Here is an 18,605-nt window from a genome sequence, read left to right as displayed (position 1 = left end):
TTCATTTTTTATGGCTGAGTAGTATTCCATTGTCTATATATATACCATGTCTTTTTTATCCATTCATCTGTTGATGGGCACTTGGGCTGCTTCCATGTCTTGACAACTGTAAATAATGCTGCTTTGAACATTGGGGTGCATTTATCTTTTCAAATTAGTGTTTTCATTTTTTTTGTATATATATATACCCAAGAGTGGAATGCTGGGTCGTATGGTATTTCTATTTTTAGTTTTTTGAGAAACTGTCATACTGTTTCCCACTGTGGCTGCACTAATTTATATTCCCACCAATAGTGTACGAGGGTTCCCTTTTATACATTCCCTCCAGTATTTGTTATTTGTGTTCTTGATGATAGCCATTCTGACAAGTGTGAGGTGGTATCTCATTGTGGTTTTGATTTGCATTTCTCTGATGATTAGCAACGTTGAGCACCTTTTCATGTGCCCCTTGGCCATCTGTATATCTTCTTTGGGAAAACATCTATTCAGGTCTTCTGTCCATTTTTTAACCAGGTTGTTTGGGGTTTTTTTGATGTTGAGTTTTATGAGCTCTTTATATATGTTGGATATTAACCCCTTATCAGTCATATCATTTGCAAATATTTTCTCCCATTCGTAGGTTGTCCTTTCATTGATGGTTTCCTCTGCTGTGCATAAGCTTTTACATTTGATTAGGTCCCATTTGTTTATTTTTGCTTTTATTTCTATTGCCTTGGTAGACTGACCTAAGAAAACATTGCTATGATTTATGTCAGAGAATGTTTTACCTATGTTCTCTTCTAGGAGTTTTATGGCATCGTTTCTTATATTTAGATCCTTAAACCATTTTGAGTTTATCTTTGTACATGGTGTGAGGGAGTTCTAATTTCATTGGTTGATAGATAAGCTGTCCAGCTTTCACACACCACTTGTTGAAGAGACTGTCTTTTCTCCATGATATATTCTTACCTCCTTTGTCATAGGTTAATTGAGCATAGGTGTGTGGGTTTATCTCTGGACTCTGTATTCTGTTCCCTTAATCTGTTTGTGTGTTTTCATGCCAATATCAGACTATTTTGATTACTGTAGCTTTGTAGTATAGTCTGAAGTCTGGAAAGGTTATGCCTCCAGCTTTGCTCTTTTTCCTCAGGATTGTTTTGGCAATTCTGGGTCTTTTGTGTTTCCATACAAATTTTTACATTTTTGTTCTAGTTCTGTGACTAATGTCCTTGGTTGGTTGTTTGGGGGTTTTTTTGAGGGAGGTTGTTGTTTTGTTTTGTTTTGTTTTGGTGGTGCCACATGGCATGCAGGATCTTAGTTCCCTGACCAGGGATCAAACCCATGCCCCCTGTAGTGGAAGCACAGAGTCTTAACCACTGGACCACAGGGAAGTCCCTGTCCTTGGTATTTTGATAGGAATTGCATTGGGTCTGAAGATTGCCTTGTGTAGTGTGGTAATTTTAACAATATTATTCCAATCTATATGTTTGTGTCCTGTCCCCTCAGACCTTGCCCACGTCTCAGGCATGAGGTTCCCAGGCCCAGCCTTCTTATGACTTAACCCGTCTTTCTTCAACACCTAGTGTTTTTTCTCCCTTCCTCCCTACATCCTCTCCCTTCCTTTACCTTAGTTTACCTTTTCCTTCCTGAACATACATAGCACATACCTGGTTGCTGTACATTTAAGGAGATGAAACCTTTCTTTCCATTTGCATGATATGAAATCTTTGATGGAGCTAATCCATCACACATTACACAAGATGTAACACAAATTTAGGAAACATACAGAAAAGCCTTAAATTTAGACATTTCCTGGGTCAGTGATCTCAAACCTAATAAGGAAACGTCTGAGACCATCCTGTATGAATTAGTTTAGACCCCATTCCTATGCAATTACAGCTCAGCTAGGTTGAGATATCTCCTTAGTCATTTCTCTTAAGAAATTGACTTCACCACTAGATCTTTAAACCATTTCAGCAGTGAGTTTCCTGCGTATGCTTGGCAAAGAGTTTCAAACCTCTAAAGAAACTGGGCATAACTAGGATTTTTTTTTTTTTTTTTTTTTTTTTTTTTATGTGGTACGCGGGCCTGTCACTGTTGTGGCCTCTCCCGTTGCAGAGCACAGGCTCCGGGCGCGCAGGCTCAGCAGCTATGGCGCATGGGCCCAGCTGCTCCGCGGCATGTGGGATCTTCCCGGACTGGGGCACGAACCCGCATCCCCTGCATCGGCAGGCGGACTCTCAACCACTGTGCCACCAGGGAAGCCCAACTAGGCTTTTTTTTTTTTTTTTTTTGCATCTTATTTATATCAGGGAGTCCTCAAAGCAAATGAATGCATTTAAGTGGGAAAAGTGTGCCACCTTCTGGTACTGAACTTCAATGATTCAGTTCAAATCTACCTCTCCCACATGATCCTGTGTCTGGCTCTTCTTTCGCCTATATTCTTTGGAATTAAGACTAAAGGAAAAACATATTTTATATTTTTTCAGTACTAAATTTTAAAAATTTGAAATACTTAAAAAGATTTTAAAGCATTGCATACTTTGCTTAAATAAGGCAAAATTGTTTTTAGTATGGGATTAATGAAAGATGCTGTAAGTTCAGTGATATGATGATTCCTCCTAGAAGAGACTGGGTGATCAGCATGATAAAGGGATTCCAGACAGAGGGGCAGGGCTGGACAAAGACATAGCAATGGGAAAACACAGCCTATTCAATGAAAGCAAAGTATCTGAGTCAAGGATGAGGTGTGAAAGTAGGGAGCAATGCAGTGTTTCCAGGTAAGAATAGAATGACCAGAGTTTAATTTGACTAGTTCCAGGTAGGGTCACAGCATACAGGATGAAATGGAGTAGGTACCAATAACTGCAGCCATGCTGGCACAGAGTACATACAGTTTGACAGGAACTTAGAAACCAACAGATAAATGGGCAGAGGCCCTTGACAGTTAACTTTCAAAAGACAGGTGTATAACTAGCCTTCCCCTGGCTTCAAAAACTAGTCACAAAAGAGGTGAAATTAACATTTACTGTACCAACTTGACTTCCAGCTCCTACAAGCTGGCTTGCTAGATCTCACCAATACTCTTAAATGTTCCCTATTTCAGGATATCCCCAAAGATGTGCACCGTATTCAATGATAAATCATGGTGACCATAGTTAACACCTGCATCTTCCATGAACATATAATCAAGATTCCACCGTGGCACTGGTGGCAGTGCTTAGTCCCTGACCTCCAGTCTACAGCTGCTCAGCTTAGTCTCCACAGTACCAGCTGTAATGAGGTGATTTTGTTGGCACCTAAACTCTAGCTGAGGGCGTTAATTTCATTTGGAATAATTTCCTGACAGAAATGAGCCCCAGGGGCTTGAGAGCAATACTTTAAAGAGAGCTGAACTGCTGGGTATGCTGTAGACAGGAGGGTTAGAAAGGCAAGAGAGGGTGGGGAGGTGAGAAGCTAAGGGAAGGATGTGGAGACTGGTGCTGTGTAGAAGTGCTCTGTGAGTCTTGTGGAGACACTGAAGGGATTTCACATCTCAGTTGTGTGGCAATTGCACCAGAAGGAGTGCTGTGAGCTTCTCAGAAATTCTTTTTTTATATTTATTTATTTTTGGCTGTGTTGGGTCTTCGGGCTTTCTTCATTGTGGTGCACAGGCTCCTCGTTGTGGTGGCTTCTCATTGCAGAGCACAGGCTCTGGGCACATGGGTTTCAGTAGTTGCAGCACGCAGGCTCAATAGTTGTGTGTCATGGGCTCTAGAGCACAGGCTCCGTAGTTGTGGCACACGGGTTTAGCTGCTCCACGGCATGTGGGATCTTCCCGGACCAGGGCTCAAACCCGTGTCCCCTGCACTGGCAGGCGGATTCTTAACCACTGCGCCACCAGCGAAGTCCTGTGAGCTTCTCAGAAATTCTTAAAGGGGTTTTGGAATTGCCCAGACCGTGGAAATAGGAATTACAGGCAAATCTTACTCAGAACAAGGGGGAGGGAAGTTCCACCTAATACCTGGCAACACAAATTTCAACCTGCTCTGGTGGGTGGGCCATGGTGGTGCCAGTGGTGGTAATTTTCCCACAAAAATCTGCAGCTAAAACTCTTCCCCCTTACAGAACCACATTTTTCATCGTCATACAGTGCACTTTAACTCCTTGGAGCCAAGTTCGCTATTCGTAAGGCCTTTGTAGTTACAAAACTGTGGCCCATTCAGGTGGTTTTCCAAAAAAATGCAACAGCCTGCCCCCCAAAAGGCCACTAGTTCTTGCAAAATTGGAATTTACTTGTACTTAACTGGGAACGAGAAACCTTTAATACCTTTCTAGGAAGTGAAATGGAAGGGTTGGGGGCAAACTGTTGAGGGAGATTTAATTTCTTCTTTACATCCTTATGAGCAGTCTGGGTTTTTAGCATGAACTTGAATTACTATTACCGTTTATTAAAAAGGAGATGTAGGGCTGACCGTGGTGGATGTTTTGAGGGCAGCAGAGCTGCCTCTTGTGGAAGCTTGAACTGGCTGTGTAGCTTTCTCCCTTTGTCTCATAACCATGTCCACCAATGAGAATGCTAATTCACCAGCCGCCCGCCTTAACAGATTCAAGAACAAGGGGAAAGACAGTACAGAAATGAGGCAGCGCCGAATAGAAGTTAATGTGGGGCTCAGGAAAGCTAAGAAGGGTGATCAGATGCTGAAAAGGAGAAATGTCAGCTCTTTTCCAGATGATGCTGCTTCTCCACTGCAGGAAAACCACAACAACCAGGGCACTGTAAATTGATCTGTTGATGACACTGTCAAAGGCATAAGTAGCAACAACTTGGAAAGCCAGCTCCAAGCTACTCAAGCTGCTAGGAAACTGCTTTCTAGGAAAAAACAGCCCCCCATAGACAACATAAACCGGGCGGGTTTGATTCCAAAATTTGTGTCCTGCTTGGGCAGAACTGACTGTAGTCCCATTCAGTTTGAATCTTCTTGGGCCCTCACTAACATTGCTTCCGGGACATCAGAACAGACCAAGGCTGTGGTAGATGGAGGTGCTATCCCAGCATTCATTTCTCTGTTGGCATCTCCCCACGCTCACATCAGTGAACAAGCTCTGTGGGCTCTAGGAAACATTGTAGGTGATGGCTTGGTTTTCTGAGACTTGGTTATCAAGTATGGTGCAGTTGACCCGCTGTTGGCACTCCTGGAGGTTCCTGATTTGTCATCTTTAGCACATGGTTACTTACGTAATCTCACCTGGACACTTTCAAATCTTCTTCCTAACAAGAATCCTGCACCACCCCCCTTAGACGCTGTTGAGCAAGTTCTTCCTACTTTAGTTCGTCTCCTGCATCACGATGATCCAGAAGTTTTAGCTGATACCTGCTGGTCTGTTTCCTACCTTACCGATGGTCCAAATGAACAGATTGAAATGGTTGTGAAAACCGGGGTTGTACCCCAACTTCTGAAGCTTTTAGGAGCTACAGAATTGCCAATCGTGACTCCCGCGCAGAGCCATAGACAATATCGTCACTGGGACAGATGAACAGGCTCAAGTTGTAACAGATGCAGGAGCACTTGCCATCTTTCCCAGCCTGCGAACAAACTCCAAAACAAATACTCAGAAGGAAGCTACGTGGACAATGTCAAACATCATGGCTGGCCGCCAGGACCAAATAAAACAAGCTGTACATCATAGATTAGTCCCGTTCCTTGTTGGCGTTCTCTCTAAGGCAGACTTTAAGGCACAGAAGGAAGCTATATGGGCTGTGACCAAACTATACACGTGGCGGAACAGTTGAGCAGATCGTATACCTTGTTCATTGTGGCGTAATAGAGCCGTTGATGAACCTCCTAACTGCGAAAGACACCAAAATTATTCTGGTTACTCTGGATGCCATTTCAAATATCTTTCAGGCTGCTGAGAAACTAGGTGAAACTGAGAAACTTAGTATAATGATTGAAGAATGTGGAGGTTTGGACAAAATTGAAGCTCTACAAAACCATGAAAATGAGTCTGTGTACAAAGCTTCATTAAACTTGATTGAGACGTATTTCTCTGTGGAGGAAGAGGTAGACCAAAATGTTGTGCCAGCAACTACCTCTGAAGGGTTTATGTTCCAAGTTCAGGATGGCACTGCTGGGACCTTCAACTTTTAGACTGTACACCTGAGGCATTAAGTTGTTTGTTGTGTACTGTGTTTGGTAGAAGTTTGTCTTACTGTTTCTCTACTAAGAACTCTTTTTATACATGGTTTGTTATTGTAGCACTTTTTACAAAGAAACTATACTTGAACAGTTCTAAACTGTACATACTGTATGAAGCTTCTCCTCTCAACGGGTTTCTTATTTCTATGTGTAATTTCATATCTTGCAGTGCCCTGTAAATAAAGATTAAATTCCACCCTTTTCTTTACTTCAAAAAAAGAAGCAGATGTGGGCTTCCCTGGTGGCGCAGTAGTTGAGAGTCCGCCTGCCGATGCAGGGGACACAAGTTCGTGCCCCAGTCCGGGAAAATCCCACGTGCCACGGAGCGGCTGGGCCCGTGAGCCATGGCTGCTGAGCCTGTGCGTCCGGAGCCTGTGCTCCACAACGGGAGAGGCCACAACAGTGAGAGGCCCACGTACCGCTAAAAAAAAAAAAAAAAAGAAGCAGATGTAATCATTAAAAAGAATGGAGTACAAATAGTTGGAAGTGAATTTATAAAATATATTACTAATGATAAAGCTGCATCAAAATGTATAATACCATATAAGTGAAATAATTGATATCCGAATAGATATTTTATCCACTGGAATTCTATGAGGAATGGTGGACTCTCTAAGAAAAGCAGTGAATTTGAGAGTCAGGAAGTTCTCAGTGGTGTTCCCAATGGCAGGCATTAAGGAAAAAGTTTAAAGTCTACAACGTTTAGGGAATTCCCTGGTGGTCCACTGGTTAGGACTCCCCACTGTCACTGCCAAGGGCTCGGGTTCAGTCCCTGGTCAGGGAACTAAGATCCCTCAAGCTGTGCGGTGCAAAGTTTGCTTTAAATTCCATCAATGAAAAGATTTTTAAATTATGTAAAACATTTCTTCCAGGACTTCCCTGGTGGTGCAGTGGTTAAGAATCTGCCTGCCGATGCAGGGGACACGGGTTCGTGCCCCAGTCTGGGAGGATCCCACATGCCGCAGAGCGGCTGGGCCCGTGAGCCATGGCCGCTGCACCTGTGCGTCCGGAGCCTGTGCTCCACAACGGGAGAGGCTACAACAGTGAGAGGCCCACGTACCGTAAAAAAAAAAAAAACACAGGCAATGTTTTAATTATGAAGTTTTGTTCCTTTCAAATACCTGCATTCCTGTTTTGTATGTGTTTTAGGCTAAGTATTACAGGTTAGAATTTAGCCCAGAGTAGGTAGAAGTTTTAAAGTTACTCTACCCCTAGGAAAAGATTTTAAACACTATTAGATAATTCAGTTTTCTTTAAAAACTCTTTAATGTCACATTCAACACACAAGAAAAAGAAAGTTAGGTGATTTTTAAATTAAAAGTTACCTGAATTATGGCTGCACAAAGTTTAAATTCTAAATGAGCCCAATTATTGCTAAGACCCTGAATGTCAGGAAATAAAGAAGGCTCAGTAGTCACCACAATCATGCAAGTCAACCTTCACTGCAGAACCATCGCAGTTCAGTTCTACTACATCAGCAAGAAACTCTCTCAGCTTCTCTACATTACCACATATGTGCCCCAGCCTGGGATAAGCAATGATTCTCTCCAGGGGTACGTAAAACTTATCTCCAATACAGAAGGGTTGGGGAATCATCTCCATGGCTTTGTCTGCCTCTGTGAGTACTGGAACTGGAGGGTCTGAGATGAATTTTCTTGTTGGGTTGCCAGTGTCTGCAGACTCAGGTTCCAATTCATGCTGTCTCAGACTCACTTGATATCTCCGTTTCATTCTGTTCACCTCTCGGTACACTAGATAAGTCACTACACGTCTACAGTAATCCATTTGCTGTAAACTCGGGTATGAGGTCGTATAAATCTGAAGAGAAAAAAATGCAAAAGACTGGGAATAGAAGAAAATTTTCAAAACCACTAGTAACCTGTTACCACATTAGAATTAACTATGTACAGATTAAGCATATGTACATGTCAAACCCTACCCTTTGTGAATGCTACAATTATAATGGGAGTCCAGAACTATTGACATAGACACTCTTCACCATATTCTTTTTTTTTTTTTTTTTTTTTTTTTTTGCAGTACGCAGGCCTCCCACCGTTGTGGCCTCTCCCGTTGCGGAGCACAGGCTCCGGACGCGCAGGCTCAGCGGCCATGGCTCACGGGCCCAACCGCTCTACGGCATGTGGGATCTTCCCGGACCGGGGCACAAACCCGTGTCCCCTGCTAGCAGGCAGACTCTCAACCACTGCGCCACCAGGGAAGCCCCACCATATTCTTCATCATACATACCTCCCAAAACCAGAAACTGCTAATCCTAACAGATTACAAAAGTGGGAGGGTGGTTTGCTGGAGCAAACAGCCTGGAAGTATTTCTAAGACAACAGCAGATCATTCTCTGTAACATGCTTGGAGACACTGTGGGGCACGGGATTCTCCTCAAAAAAGGTCATTTACACTTCTCTATAGTAGGGACTCATTTCACCATCCCAATAAATGAACTTGCTCTCAGAGCCACAAAGAATACTCACAACTTCATAAACATGTTCGCCATGGTGCTCCAAAACAGCAGATTCAGGTGCCTTTGCTATTTTCCGGAAGACCCCTATCTGGGTACAACATCCAACATCCTCAGCTCCTGCTGGTGGTTCTCCCACACCAGTAAACTCCACAGAGTAACTGTAGTGATTGGCCACGTCTAAAGCCCTAAAGTCAAAACAAAGAGAAAAATCATTTTTCCAAACTATTGTTAAACAACCATTTCCAGTAGAATAGGACATGAAAATTACAAGACAAAAAACAAGCTGCAGTTCCTCCAACACCACCTAATGCCATATCACGGGGTTTGCTTATTTCCGTTAAGAGCGTTAAGGCAATGACAGTGTCAGTTTCCCAGTAACCACCAGAATATGGAGCAGTATGCAGGGATGGACAAGGAAACCAGAAGGGCTATAATCCCAACTCCTATTTGGGTTTGCAATTATGCCAGAACATGACCATCTGTCATGCTCCTGGGAGGTAACTCCTGATACCTTCACGTGAAAGGTACCTGCTGCCCACACACCCTTTCCACACGTGCCTGCCTGTGGGACCTGACAGACAAAATAACGCCCAAATGTGGTGGTTTCTTAATGATTATATGCTAAGTTGCACTTTGGGAAGAAAATAGGAAATAAATTGTAGATAATAAGATATACTTCATAGGGTTTAAAACTCCAGCACAGTCACAAAAAAACAAAAACACTTAAGAACTTACCAGGTCTGAAACTGCATTCTACTCCACTCAAATTTGTGATCTGAATCTCTGAAGACTGCAGATGGAAACAGGGAATTGAAATCAGAGTTCGGTGTGCTGATGACAATCATGGCTGGAGACATGTACCCAAATACGACTTCAGGAAACTTCGCCAGATCTTCTGAATCAAAATGTTCTATTCTAAAGTGGTAAGTGAGAAAGATATGAGTAAACCTAGCTTCACTTGCAAGTAGTTTCCTAATTGATGTAGCAAAACAACTTCTAACCATGGACCTCTCAGACCAGATAAGAGAAATATGGTTCAGCATTATTCACAATAGCCAAAAGGTGGCTGTAAACGGATGAATGGATAAGCAAACTGTGATACATACAATGGAATATTCAGCCTTAAAAAGGAAACTCAGACCCAGGCTGCACGCGATGACACGTATCATTGCTCCTTGGCTCTTCAACGAATGCTCTAATGTTCTCCATAAGTAATTTCAAACATTAGGCACCTACTACGTGCCAGACAACAGGAAATACAAAAGGAAAACACTCTGCTCTAGAGGACACATTACTAAAAACTGGAAATCTGAACACAATACCAGGTAAACTGACCCCAGAATAAGACCCTTAACTACTATTAAAAGGTCATTAAGAGACATCTTGGTTTCTGAATACCATTTCCCATTAAAAGGAACCAGAAATGGCAGACTGGGAAGGAAAAGTAGACAACCAGCCTGGTACATCTTGCTACGCCAGAAATAAAGTGCTCAAAAAGGGACAGACATATCACAAGGACACAGGAGCCAGCCTGAAGGGACCCCCACTGACCAATCTTGGGAAGATCTGAGCAACAAAATATAGTAAGTTACAAACCATTTAAAAAAATAGAAATTCATGAGTTCATACTGATGATAATTAAGTGAGGTGGGAGGGCTACTGACTAGTAAATATAGAGAAGTGCTGAAATTGCAAAAACCATTTGCCACCATATAATGTAGGGAAATTTGCGGGGGGAAATATGGATGAGTGACAAGATATGTGTATGGTCTACAGTCTCCAGACTGCTTATCAGTTGTCAGAGGTGAGGGGGATGAGGGGGAGTAGTAATTGTACAGCTAAGCAACCACACCTTGACAGGGAAGATCAAAATTAACCTCCCCAAGGACAAACGGATATTGGTGCCTCCAGATGGAATGGCCCGAGGATCCAAATAACATCTTCAGTGCTCTACTGTGTTCCAGGAATGCATAGCCTGAGTCTAATCATTAAAAGCCAAAAATGAAAAATATTCTTATTAAAAATAAAGGGAAGGGCTTCCCTGGTGGCACAGGGGTTAAGAATCCGCCTGCCAGTGCAGGGGACATGGGTTCGAGCCCTGGTCCGGGAAGATCCCACATGCCACGGAGCAACTAAGCCCGTGCGCCCCAACTACTGAGCCTGCGCTCTAGAGCCCGCGAGCCACAACTACTGAGCCCGCGTGCCTAGAGCCCGTGCTCCACGACAAGAGAAGCCACCGTACCACAACGAAGAGTAGCCCCCGCTCGCCGCAACTAGAGAAAGCCCGCGCACAACAGCAAAGACCCAACACAGCCATAAGTAAATAAATAAATTTTAAAAGTAAAAATAAATAAAAGGAACTGGGGAATTCCCTGGTGGTCCAGCGGTTAGGACTCAGAGCTTTCACGGGGTTCAATCCAGGGTCGGGGAACCAAGATACCGCAAGCCCCGAGGCGTGGCCAAAAAAGAAAAGAAAAAAACAGGAATTGGTTATTTAATACTGAATTTATTAAGGGCAAAGCGTAAAACCTACCCTTTGGTAAAACTTGGGTAAAACCTACCCATTTTCTGAACCTTAAATGGTTCAGAAAAAAAAAATGTGTGGAGGGAGAGGGAGACAGCAGGAGAGCACATATACACAAGATAAAATAAAGAAAATGTTAATCTGTGAATCAGGATAAAGGATATGGGTGTTCCTAGTGCTTTATACATTTTGCATCTTACCTATAAACTTGAAATCATTTCCAAACAAAAAGTTGAAAAGGGCCAGTAAAAAGCCAATCCCAGCTGACAAGCAATTTTATTTACAAATAACTCAGATTATGACAAATATTTAGGACACTAAATTACTGAGACTAATTCATTCCAATTTTTCAAATGAATGTATACAGTAAGAATCAGTTTAATACTTACAATTCAATACATGCTACCAAATCAAATCCAAGCAAACGACAGTCTTTCTCCAAAACAGAACCGTGATACAAGGTAATAACTAAATCCAGCTCTCGAGGATCCAGATGATCCCCCATGCATGGGGACAGCCTAGACCTGCAGAAGCATTATTGCAGAAGGAACATTTGAACACACATGATCTATTTGGAATATCTTACCAGCTACAGAAACTCTGATCCTCTGATAAATGATCTGCTTACATTGGTAAGTCTGACATGGCCTGTTTCCATGACTTGCTGTATTAAGCACAAGGTCATAGGGTCACTTCCTCTCTCATAGGGCATTTTTTTAATACATCTTTATTGGAGTATAATTGCTTCACGATGTTGTGTTAGTTTCTGTTGTACAACAAAGTGAATCAGCTATACATATACATATATCCCCATATCCCCTCCCTCCCTCCCTCCCTCCCTATCCCACCCTCTCTATCCCACCCCTCCTGAGCTGATCTCCCTGTGCTATGCGGCTGCTTCCCACTAGCTATCTGTTTTACAATTGGTAGTGTGTATATGTCAATGCTACTCTCACTTTGCCCCAGCTTCCCCTTCCCCCCCAGCCCCCTTTGTCCTCAAGTCCATTTTCTATGTCTGTGCCTTTATTCCTGCCCTGCCACTAGGTTCATCAGTACCTTTTTTTTTTTTTTTTAGATTCCATATATATGCGTTAGCATACAGTATTTGTTTTTCTCTTCTGACTTACTTCACTCTGTATGACAGACTCTAGGTCCATCCTCTTCACTACAAATAACTCAATTTCGTTTCTTTTTGTGGCTTGAGTAATAATCCATTGCATATATGTGCCACATCTTTTTTATCCATTCATCTGTCGATGGACATTTAGGTTGCTTCCATGTCCTGGCTATTGTAAATAGTGCTGCAATGAACATTGTGGTACATGACTCTTTTTGAATTATCTCATAGGGCATTGAATGGCCAATGAGAATAAGATTTTTAATATTTGATATTCCTCTCATTATTAATACTTTTGGTTCTCTCACCTCACTTTGGATCAGTGATTTTCAATTTTTTGTTCTTTAGAAGAAAAACATTCTTAAAACAATCTGTGGAAGTCATATATGAGTGAGACTCATTCAAACTGAAGGAGGCCTCGGGCTTCTACCCCAGTGTTGTGGCAATTTAAATCCGCTGCTATAAGTTATCTTGGTGTTCAGCATTAGACTTTGCTGTTTGAAATTGAATTTGCAATGCTTTGATTGCTATAATTACTGAATTGAAGCTATACTTTCTACATAGGTAGAAGCAAAACTTCTAGGTATTATTCACAACATACAGGCAAATCACTGTCGTGGTAAAGGCATTATTTGGTGAGCCTGGGGCTCTCATAGTGCCTCCTTTTAAACAAGTTATAAAGAACTTGTATAAAAAACACTTCATCTGAGTGTAGAGAAGAAACGTTATGGACACCAAGGCGGGGAAAGTGGCAGGGGGGTCGTGGTGGTGTGATGAATTGGGAGATTGGGATTGACATATATACAATAATATGTATAAAATAGATAAGAACCTGCTGTATAAAAAAATAAGTTCAAAAAAACACCACTTTATCTGGGAATTCCCTGGCGATCCAGTGGTTAGGACTCTGCGCTTTCACTGCTGAGGGCCCAGGTTCAATCCCTGGTCACAGAACTAAGATCCCACAAGCTGCCTGGCCATAAAAAATATTTTTTTTAATTAAAAAAAAAACCTACTTCATCTAACTATAATTAATAGTGCCACTAGTTTTACAACATCGTAAAGCAACTATACTCCAATAAGAATTAATTTTTTTAAAAAGTGCCACTAGTTTTAGACTAATGCATAATTATTTTAGAAACTCAGTATTACCCATTCCATTTAAGTCTCCCTTCATTGATATCCACTCCAACAAGCTCTTCAATGCACTTTTGGTATTTTAATATCATTAGGAGGCATACATCACCACACCCCAAGTCTGCAACCTGTAGATAAGAAAGAATGTTATTTCAAAGACATTATAGCCAGAAGTCACATATGATCAAGCATGTTTTTTTTTCTAGAAGGAGTGGGTATCAAAAGAATTATACAGTATCTTTTTGGTAGAAAAAATAAACAAAAAGAAAATTAACCAGAAACATTGTAAACCTGGGGGGAAAAAAATAAGGCCTGTTAACTTCCCATGACCTACTAGAGTGTCTGGACAATAAACTAACTCAAGTATCAAGGTATATCCTAGGGGCCTGGCACAGGGAGAGCACACATGACAGGCAAGTGTGCTAAGAGGAATCTGTGTCTCTGAGAAGCTTCAACAAGATTTAGAAAAGGATGCTCACCAAATATACCAGGATATAGCTTGATCTTGTTAATCTAATCCCCTTAATATATATTCACACATTCTTAAAGATTTTTATTAAATCTGTTTTCTTCATCACACAACAGTCTTCATTAACCACAGGTAAGTTACCTATATTTCTGAACTCCACTTTAGGTGAAAACGGCAAATGAAGATAACTCATGACAGACGCTTAAAAGTACCCACACCCAAAAAGATGTGCAATCTAAGTTGCACCCATGGTTATTCAGTAATTTTCCTCTTTGAGGCAGGCACATTTATGGGATGGTGGAAGAATGGGAACACAGAATTGAAAAACGAAAATCTAGTTTCAGAAAGCAAATCACAGGAAGCAATGAACTGTACTAATTTTTAAACAGTATACCCAATTTTCTTCCAAGCAGGAATTGAACTGAAACTATACTAAGGATACATGAGCCCCATCACTACCTACAAACTACATAGCAAAAAGAAGTTTGTAGAGTTTAACTTTACAAAACTCATGAGAGAAACCACCATTTTCCTTAAGAAGTCTGTCATCCTTTAGCCTGTAACTGACCCTATAGACTTCAGATATTCACTGGGCCTAGCCAGCTCCCTTGGTCCTATGAAATCCAAACACTGACACAGAAGGGAGGTGTTACCCAGACAAAATCCAGTGCCAGCACTGATCATGAACCTTTGCCACAAAGGGAAAGCGAATAAATGCCAAGGGCTCCTTGCCTTTCCCCCACCATTATTACCTAATTAAAAAGAACCACAGGACCTATGTCCACAAGACTAGTCTGCTTGATGTTCGGACTAAATGCTCTAGAAACGTGGAACACATAAAGATCACATCCAATGGTAAAATGTCAAGATTTTCTTCACATCTGAAACTGGCAATGTTGAATTTTACTGGAGCTCTGTGCACCTGGTAAACAGGTTAAAGGTATCCACCTATGTTTTGTATTTCCAGAAAGGGCTTTCAGAAGGTACCATATTCCCCCACACTCACAGATGCTGCCTAGTGTTCCCATTCTTTGCCTTGAGTGACTACCTTGACTACTTGTCCCAAAATTCTCCTCCCTCCAGGCCCCTGAACATTGGACTGTATTCAGCTAAGGATCCCTCCCAGAAAATAGGCTGGTTTCAGGGTTCACACATTCCACTATCCAATCATACCACCCTTTTATCCCACTTCCGCTCATCCTCCTTTCTATAAAAGAAAAATCCTTTTTGCTCATTAAGACAGATGCTCTTCCTATGCAACCCTTTCCCTCCTTGCAAAAGTCTTTTTGTATAGTCTCTGCTTACTTGCTAAGTCCTTACTAAGATTTTTTTATTTGACAAAGCATTACATAAGGCATTATAAACAAATGTTTGGAAAGAGAAATACCTACCTTCTTGGGTTGATGTTGCTCCACTAATTTTTTAACGAATTGGTAACGCTGTTTGTATAATGGAGGATTAAACTTAATTATCTTCTTGTTGGGGACTTCTTCAACATTACCATCAACCACACTATTGCACTGAAAGTTTACAAACAAAATAAAAGGGGGAGAGGGGGAAGTGTTCTAATCATGCATGACTTAAGGAATTAAATAAGAAGAACGTTTTATGTCCCCCAACCACTTCAAAGAATACATAGGCCCTTAAATCATCTCGAGTCCTAAGATCAGGTGGCACTGTGCTTCCTCCACACTTCATTTCATTTAAGCCTCCTCTCATGTCTTTTAAGTGATTATCTGGCTCTAATTCTCCCTATAGCCTAGAGTCGGCTGAAGAGAAAATTACTTATGAATGCACTTAATAAAACAATTGTAAGTCTCCTAGCCACACGGGACTTTTAGTGGAGTGAACTGCCAAAGCCTGGGGTCCAGGTCGGCAGGAGGCTAGAAGCTGTTTATAACTGACAAAGATTCTCCTTAACCAAACTGAAGTCAGACTGAGCCGCCTTTTTTTTTTTAATTAATTTTTATTGGAGTAGACTTGTTTTACAATGTTGTGTTAGTGTCTGCTGTACAGCAAGTGAATCATGGGCCCTCTTTTGACTACACCTACCTGGACCCTATCCTATCTTTGGGTGGCCTGGCCCAGTTTTAGCAGGAATCCTGCTAAGTCACCCCCACTTGATATCTGCCCAATCTGTATCTGATCAAACACCTCATCCCCTGCCCTCGATGTATGATCAAGCTGGCCCACCTTCAGAAGCCTATCAAGTAGGTTTAGCAAGAACCCCATACCCTTGATGGGGTTCTCCTCTCTTTTCCATCCACTGATTCCCTCACTCTGCTCATACGCTATAAATCCCCCCACCCCCCCACCCCCATCTATTGCATGGATTTGGGCCCCACCCCTCTCCCCTACTGCAGTGCTCTTATTGCAATAGTCCTAAGCAGTTTTCCTTTTTAATAGTCTTATTCAGAGCCTTTTACAAATGTCAAAATTTCCTTGACATGACCCCAGTAGAAAATAATGTCATGATTAACCCATAACTGCTGTTACTGCTGTTCCTAAATAATAGTCTTATAAAGGAATACAGTCCAAAAGGCAGTAGGGGGCTTCCCTGGTGGCGCAGTGGTTGAGAGTCCGCCTGCCGATGCAGGGGACACGGGTTCGTGCCCCGGTCCGGGAAGATCCCACATGCCGCGGAGCGGCTAGGCCCGTGAGCCATGGCCGCTGAGCCTGCGCGTCCGGAGCCTGTGCTCCGCAACAGGAGAGGCCACAACAGTGAGAGGCCCGCGTACCGCAAAAAAAAAAAAAAAAAAATCAAAAGGCACTAGGGCATTGCTGTCCAATAGAAATATGCAATCTTCTCATAGCCTACTTTTAATGTTTTTAAGAAGGTGTAATTATATTAACCAATATATCTGAAATATTTCAAGATAAAATCAGAAATGCTTGATCTGTATTTGAATTTCAAAAAAAAGGTACATTTAAAAAGATTCACATACCCAAGTTATTCCAAACATTAAATGTTTTCCAATAATGAAATTTTTTAAAACTAATATTAAAGTCAAGTGAAGTTCCGTTCCTCAGCTGTTCAAGCCACATCTCAAGTATTCAATAACCATGTGTAATATAACCATTTTATATTGTAAAAAGGACTTGAGCATCCGCGAGTTTTGGTGTGCACGGGGCGTCCTAGAACCAATACCCCAGGGAATACGAAGGGAGGACTGTACCTCACAGTACATCGCGAGGATGACTCTTCCAAGTCATACAGCAGGCCACGAAAGGAAGCCTTACCTCTATGTTGTTTTCTGCCATTGTTTTCAAGTTTCGTTGAGACAAAAATAAATATGTCTCCTTCAATCCCTAGGAATCAGCAACGACTAGGCTGTAAATACAATATACCAGTTTTTGTAGAAGAGAAGCCTGGACTGTATAGGTGTCTAGATCATTGAGAAGGAAGAGAGCAAGCTTTCTTCTTTCTCTTTACATTTAATCCACAGAATTTATCCAGGAAGTTCTGTTTCAGACAATGTCAAAGAGGCTCAGGAAGCTGGGCATGCTGGGCACGCAAGTAACTTTCTGCCACGCCAAACACATGCAATAACACCCATTCTTTCCTTTTACTATTAGTTTGATACAAACTGAGCAATTTTATCAGTTGTGACTATTTCATTAAAGCCCTCAACCTCACTCAAATTGCTTTCAACTACTCTTTCACACATGGTCGAAATGAAATTTAAAGAGAAAAGCGTCCTAAGCAAGTGATAAACTAAAGGTGCTCCAGCATATATCCAATTCACTACTGGCCTTGAATTTAAGTTTTAGTTCTCTATTACACACCTCTATCAACTACAACTCAGTCTAAAAAGTAGGCATGTCAATCTAACTTTTGAGTTATTCTCTAAATCTAACTCCGAAACCCTCCTCAAGCGAGCCAGCGTTAAGGCATTTATGCAACTATTACCTTCGAGTAAGAAGTACCTCCAAATGCACAAGCAGAGCGCGGCGGCCACCAGCAGAAACTGCAGAGAAGAGCGGGTCCCGCAGAGCGTCGCCTGCGTTTAACTCCGGGCCCCGCCCCTGACGCCTGCGCACGCGCCGCCTCGCCACTTGACATTACCCGCCCGCCGCCACACATGCGGTCTCCGCGCCTGCGCCGTCGGCTCGGCCGAGGGGCACACTACTCCGCCCGAGGCGTCCAGAGCCCAGCCCGGGGACCATCCCTATTCCTCTAGGCTCCCGGCTCCAAGACGTCGGTTTTGTGTCTCTTAACGACCTATGTTGGCGCATTCCCCAAAGCCATTTCTACGTGTTCATCCTCACCTTGGCGGGGGGACCACGGTCCCTGCCACGTCCCTCCTCGCGAGCGGCTGCGACCCGCCCCAGCCGCCCAGGAGCCGCGACTGTTGGATCGAGGCGGTGCCTCGCTCGGGGTGTCCGCGGTCGCGAGCAGGGCCTCCGGCTCTGACGGCTGTTGGATTCGTGGCTCTCCCCGTGCGCGGCAAAGAGCTGAAAACAGTCCCGGCCAATGGAAGGTGGCAAGAGGAGCGGCCAGGCTGAGCGCAAGCCGCATAGCGGCTCGTGTCCGAATCAGCCAACGCTCCCATTCCCAGAACAATCCACAAGGACCTTAAAGCGGATCCTGGTCTGCCTGAAGTTGGGCCAATAACATCTGAACTCAGAAAAACCTTCAGACCTTTCAGCCCGTACTACCGCATGCTGGGCACGCAAGTAACTGATCTCTTAGAAAAGTTACTGTATCAGGTCCCCTGTCCCTT

At 42.7% G+C, this 18,605-nt stretch overlaps 2 protein-coding genes and 1 pseudogene across 10 annotated transcripts in view; 2 read left to right on the top strand and 1 right to left on the bottom strand.

Moving 5' to 3' along the window:
• Nucleotides 1-18,605, top strand: part of EEIG2 (EEIG family member 2) — a 150,478-nt gene that overhangs the window by 108,874 nt on the left and 22,999 nt on the right. The window contains exon 11 of one of the 6 annotated variants that reach the window (XM_019919550.3): nucleotides 11,606-15,359. The exons of 3 other annotated variants lie outside the window; for them this stretch is intronic. In XM_019919550.3, the coding sequence (XP_019775109.2) occupies nucleotides 11,606-11,630 (25 nt within the window). In that variant the 3' untranslated portion in view covers nucleotides 11,631-15,359. Of the gene's footprint in view, nucleotides 1-7,030; nucleotides 7,421-8,195; nucleotides 8,715-11,605; nucleotides 15,360-18,605 lie in introns of those variants that run through there. 2 more of the 6 variants (XM_073810148.1, XM_073810146.1) reach the window with 2 other exon arrangements.
• On the top strand, nucleotides 2,481-6,354 carry LOC101337536 (importin subunit alpha-1 pseudogene; annotated as a pseudogene).
• Nucleotides 7,423-17,886, bottom strand: HENMT1 (HEN methyltransferase 1). Of its 4 annotated transcripts, XM_073810159.1 has the most exons (8): nucleotides 17,792-17,886; nucleotides 17,122-17,212; nucleotides 15,273-15,401; nucleotides 13,428-13,540; nucleotides 11,548-11,682; nucleotides 9,370-9,549; nucleotides 8,645-8,819; nucleotides 7,425-7,976 (listed from the first exon to the last, which is right to left on the bottom strand). In XM_073810159.1, exons 2-8 carry the CDS (start codon nucleotides 17,140-17,142, stop codon nucleotides 7,566-7,568), a joined length of 1,164 nt encoding a protein of 387 aa, XP_073666260.1. In that variant the 5' UTR covers nucleotides 17,143-17,212; nucleotides 17,792-17,886; the 3' UTR covers nucleotides 7,425-7,565. The 4 variants fall into 4 exon arrangements, with proteins under 4 accessions (XP_073666281.1, XP_073666260.1, XP_073666267.1 ...); XM_073810180.1 differs by lacking the exon at nucleotides 11,548-11,682 and having other exon boundaries at nucleotides 7,423-7,976; XM_073810166.1 differs by lacking the exon at nucleotides 17,792-17,886 and having other exon boundaries at nucleotides 17,122-17,298.

The sequence above is a fragment of the Tursiops truncatus genome, chromosome 1, assembly GCF_011762595.2.
Source record: "Tursiops truncatus isolate mTurTru1 chromosome 1, mTurTru1.mat.Y, whole genome shotgun sequence".
NCBI lineage: Eukaryota > Metazoa > Chordata > Mammalia > Artiodactyla > Delphinidae > Tursiops > Tursiops truncatus.
Note: the sequence above shows the minus strand (reverse complement) of the source record. Positions and strands in the feature narration are given on the sequence as shown.

Excerpts from the sequence above, each read along its gene's own strand:
- HENMT1 (XM_073810159.1), bottom strand. The coding sequence starts at position 17,142 with ATGGCAGAAAACAACATAGAG. Across the intron at positions 15,402-17,121 it reads TGGCAGAAAACAACATAGAG|TGCAATAGTGTGGTTGATGG; the intron begins GTAAGGCTTCCT and ends GTAAACTTTCAG. Across the intron at positions 13,541-15,272 it reads AGCAACATCAACCCAAGAAG|GTTGCAGACTTGGGGTGTGG; the intron begins GTAGGTATTTCT and ends TCTTATCTACAG.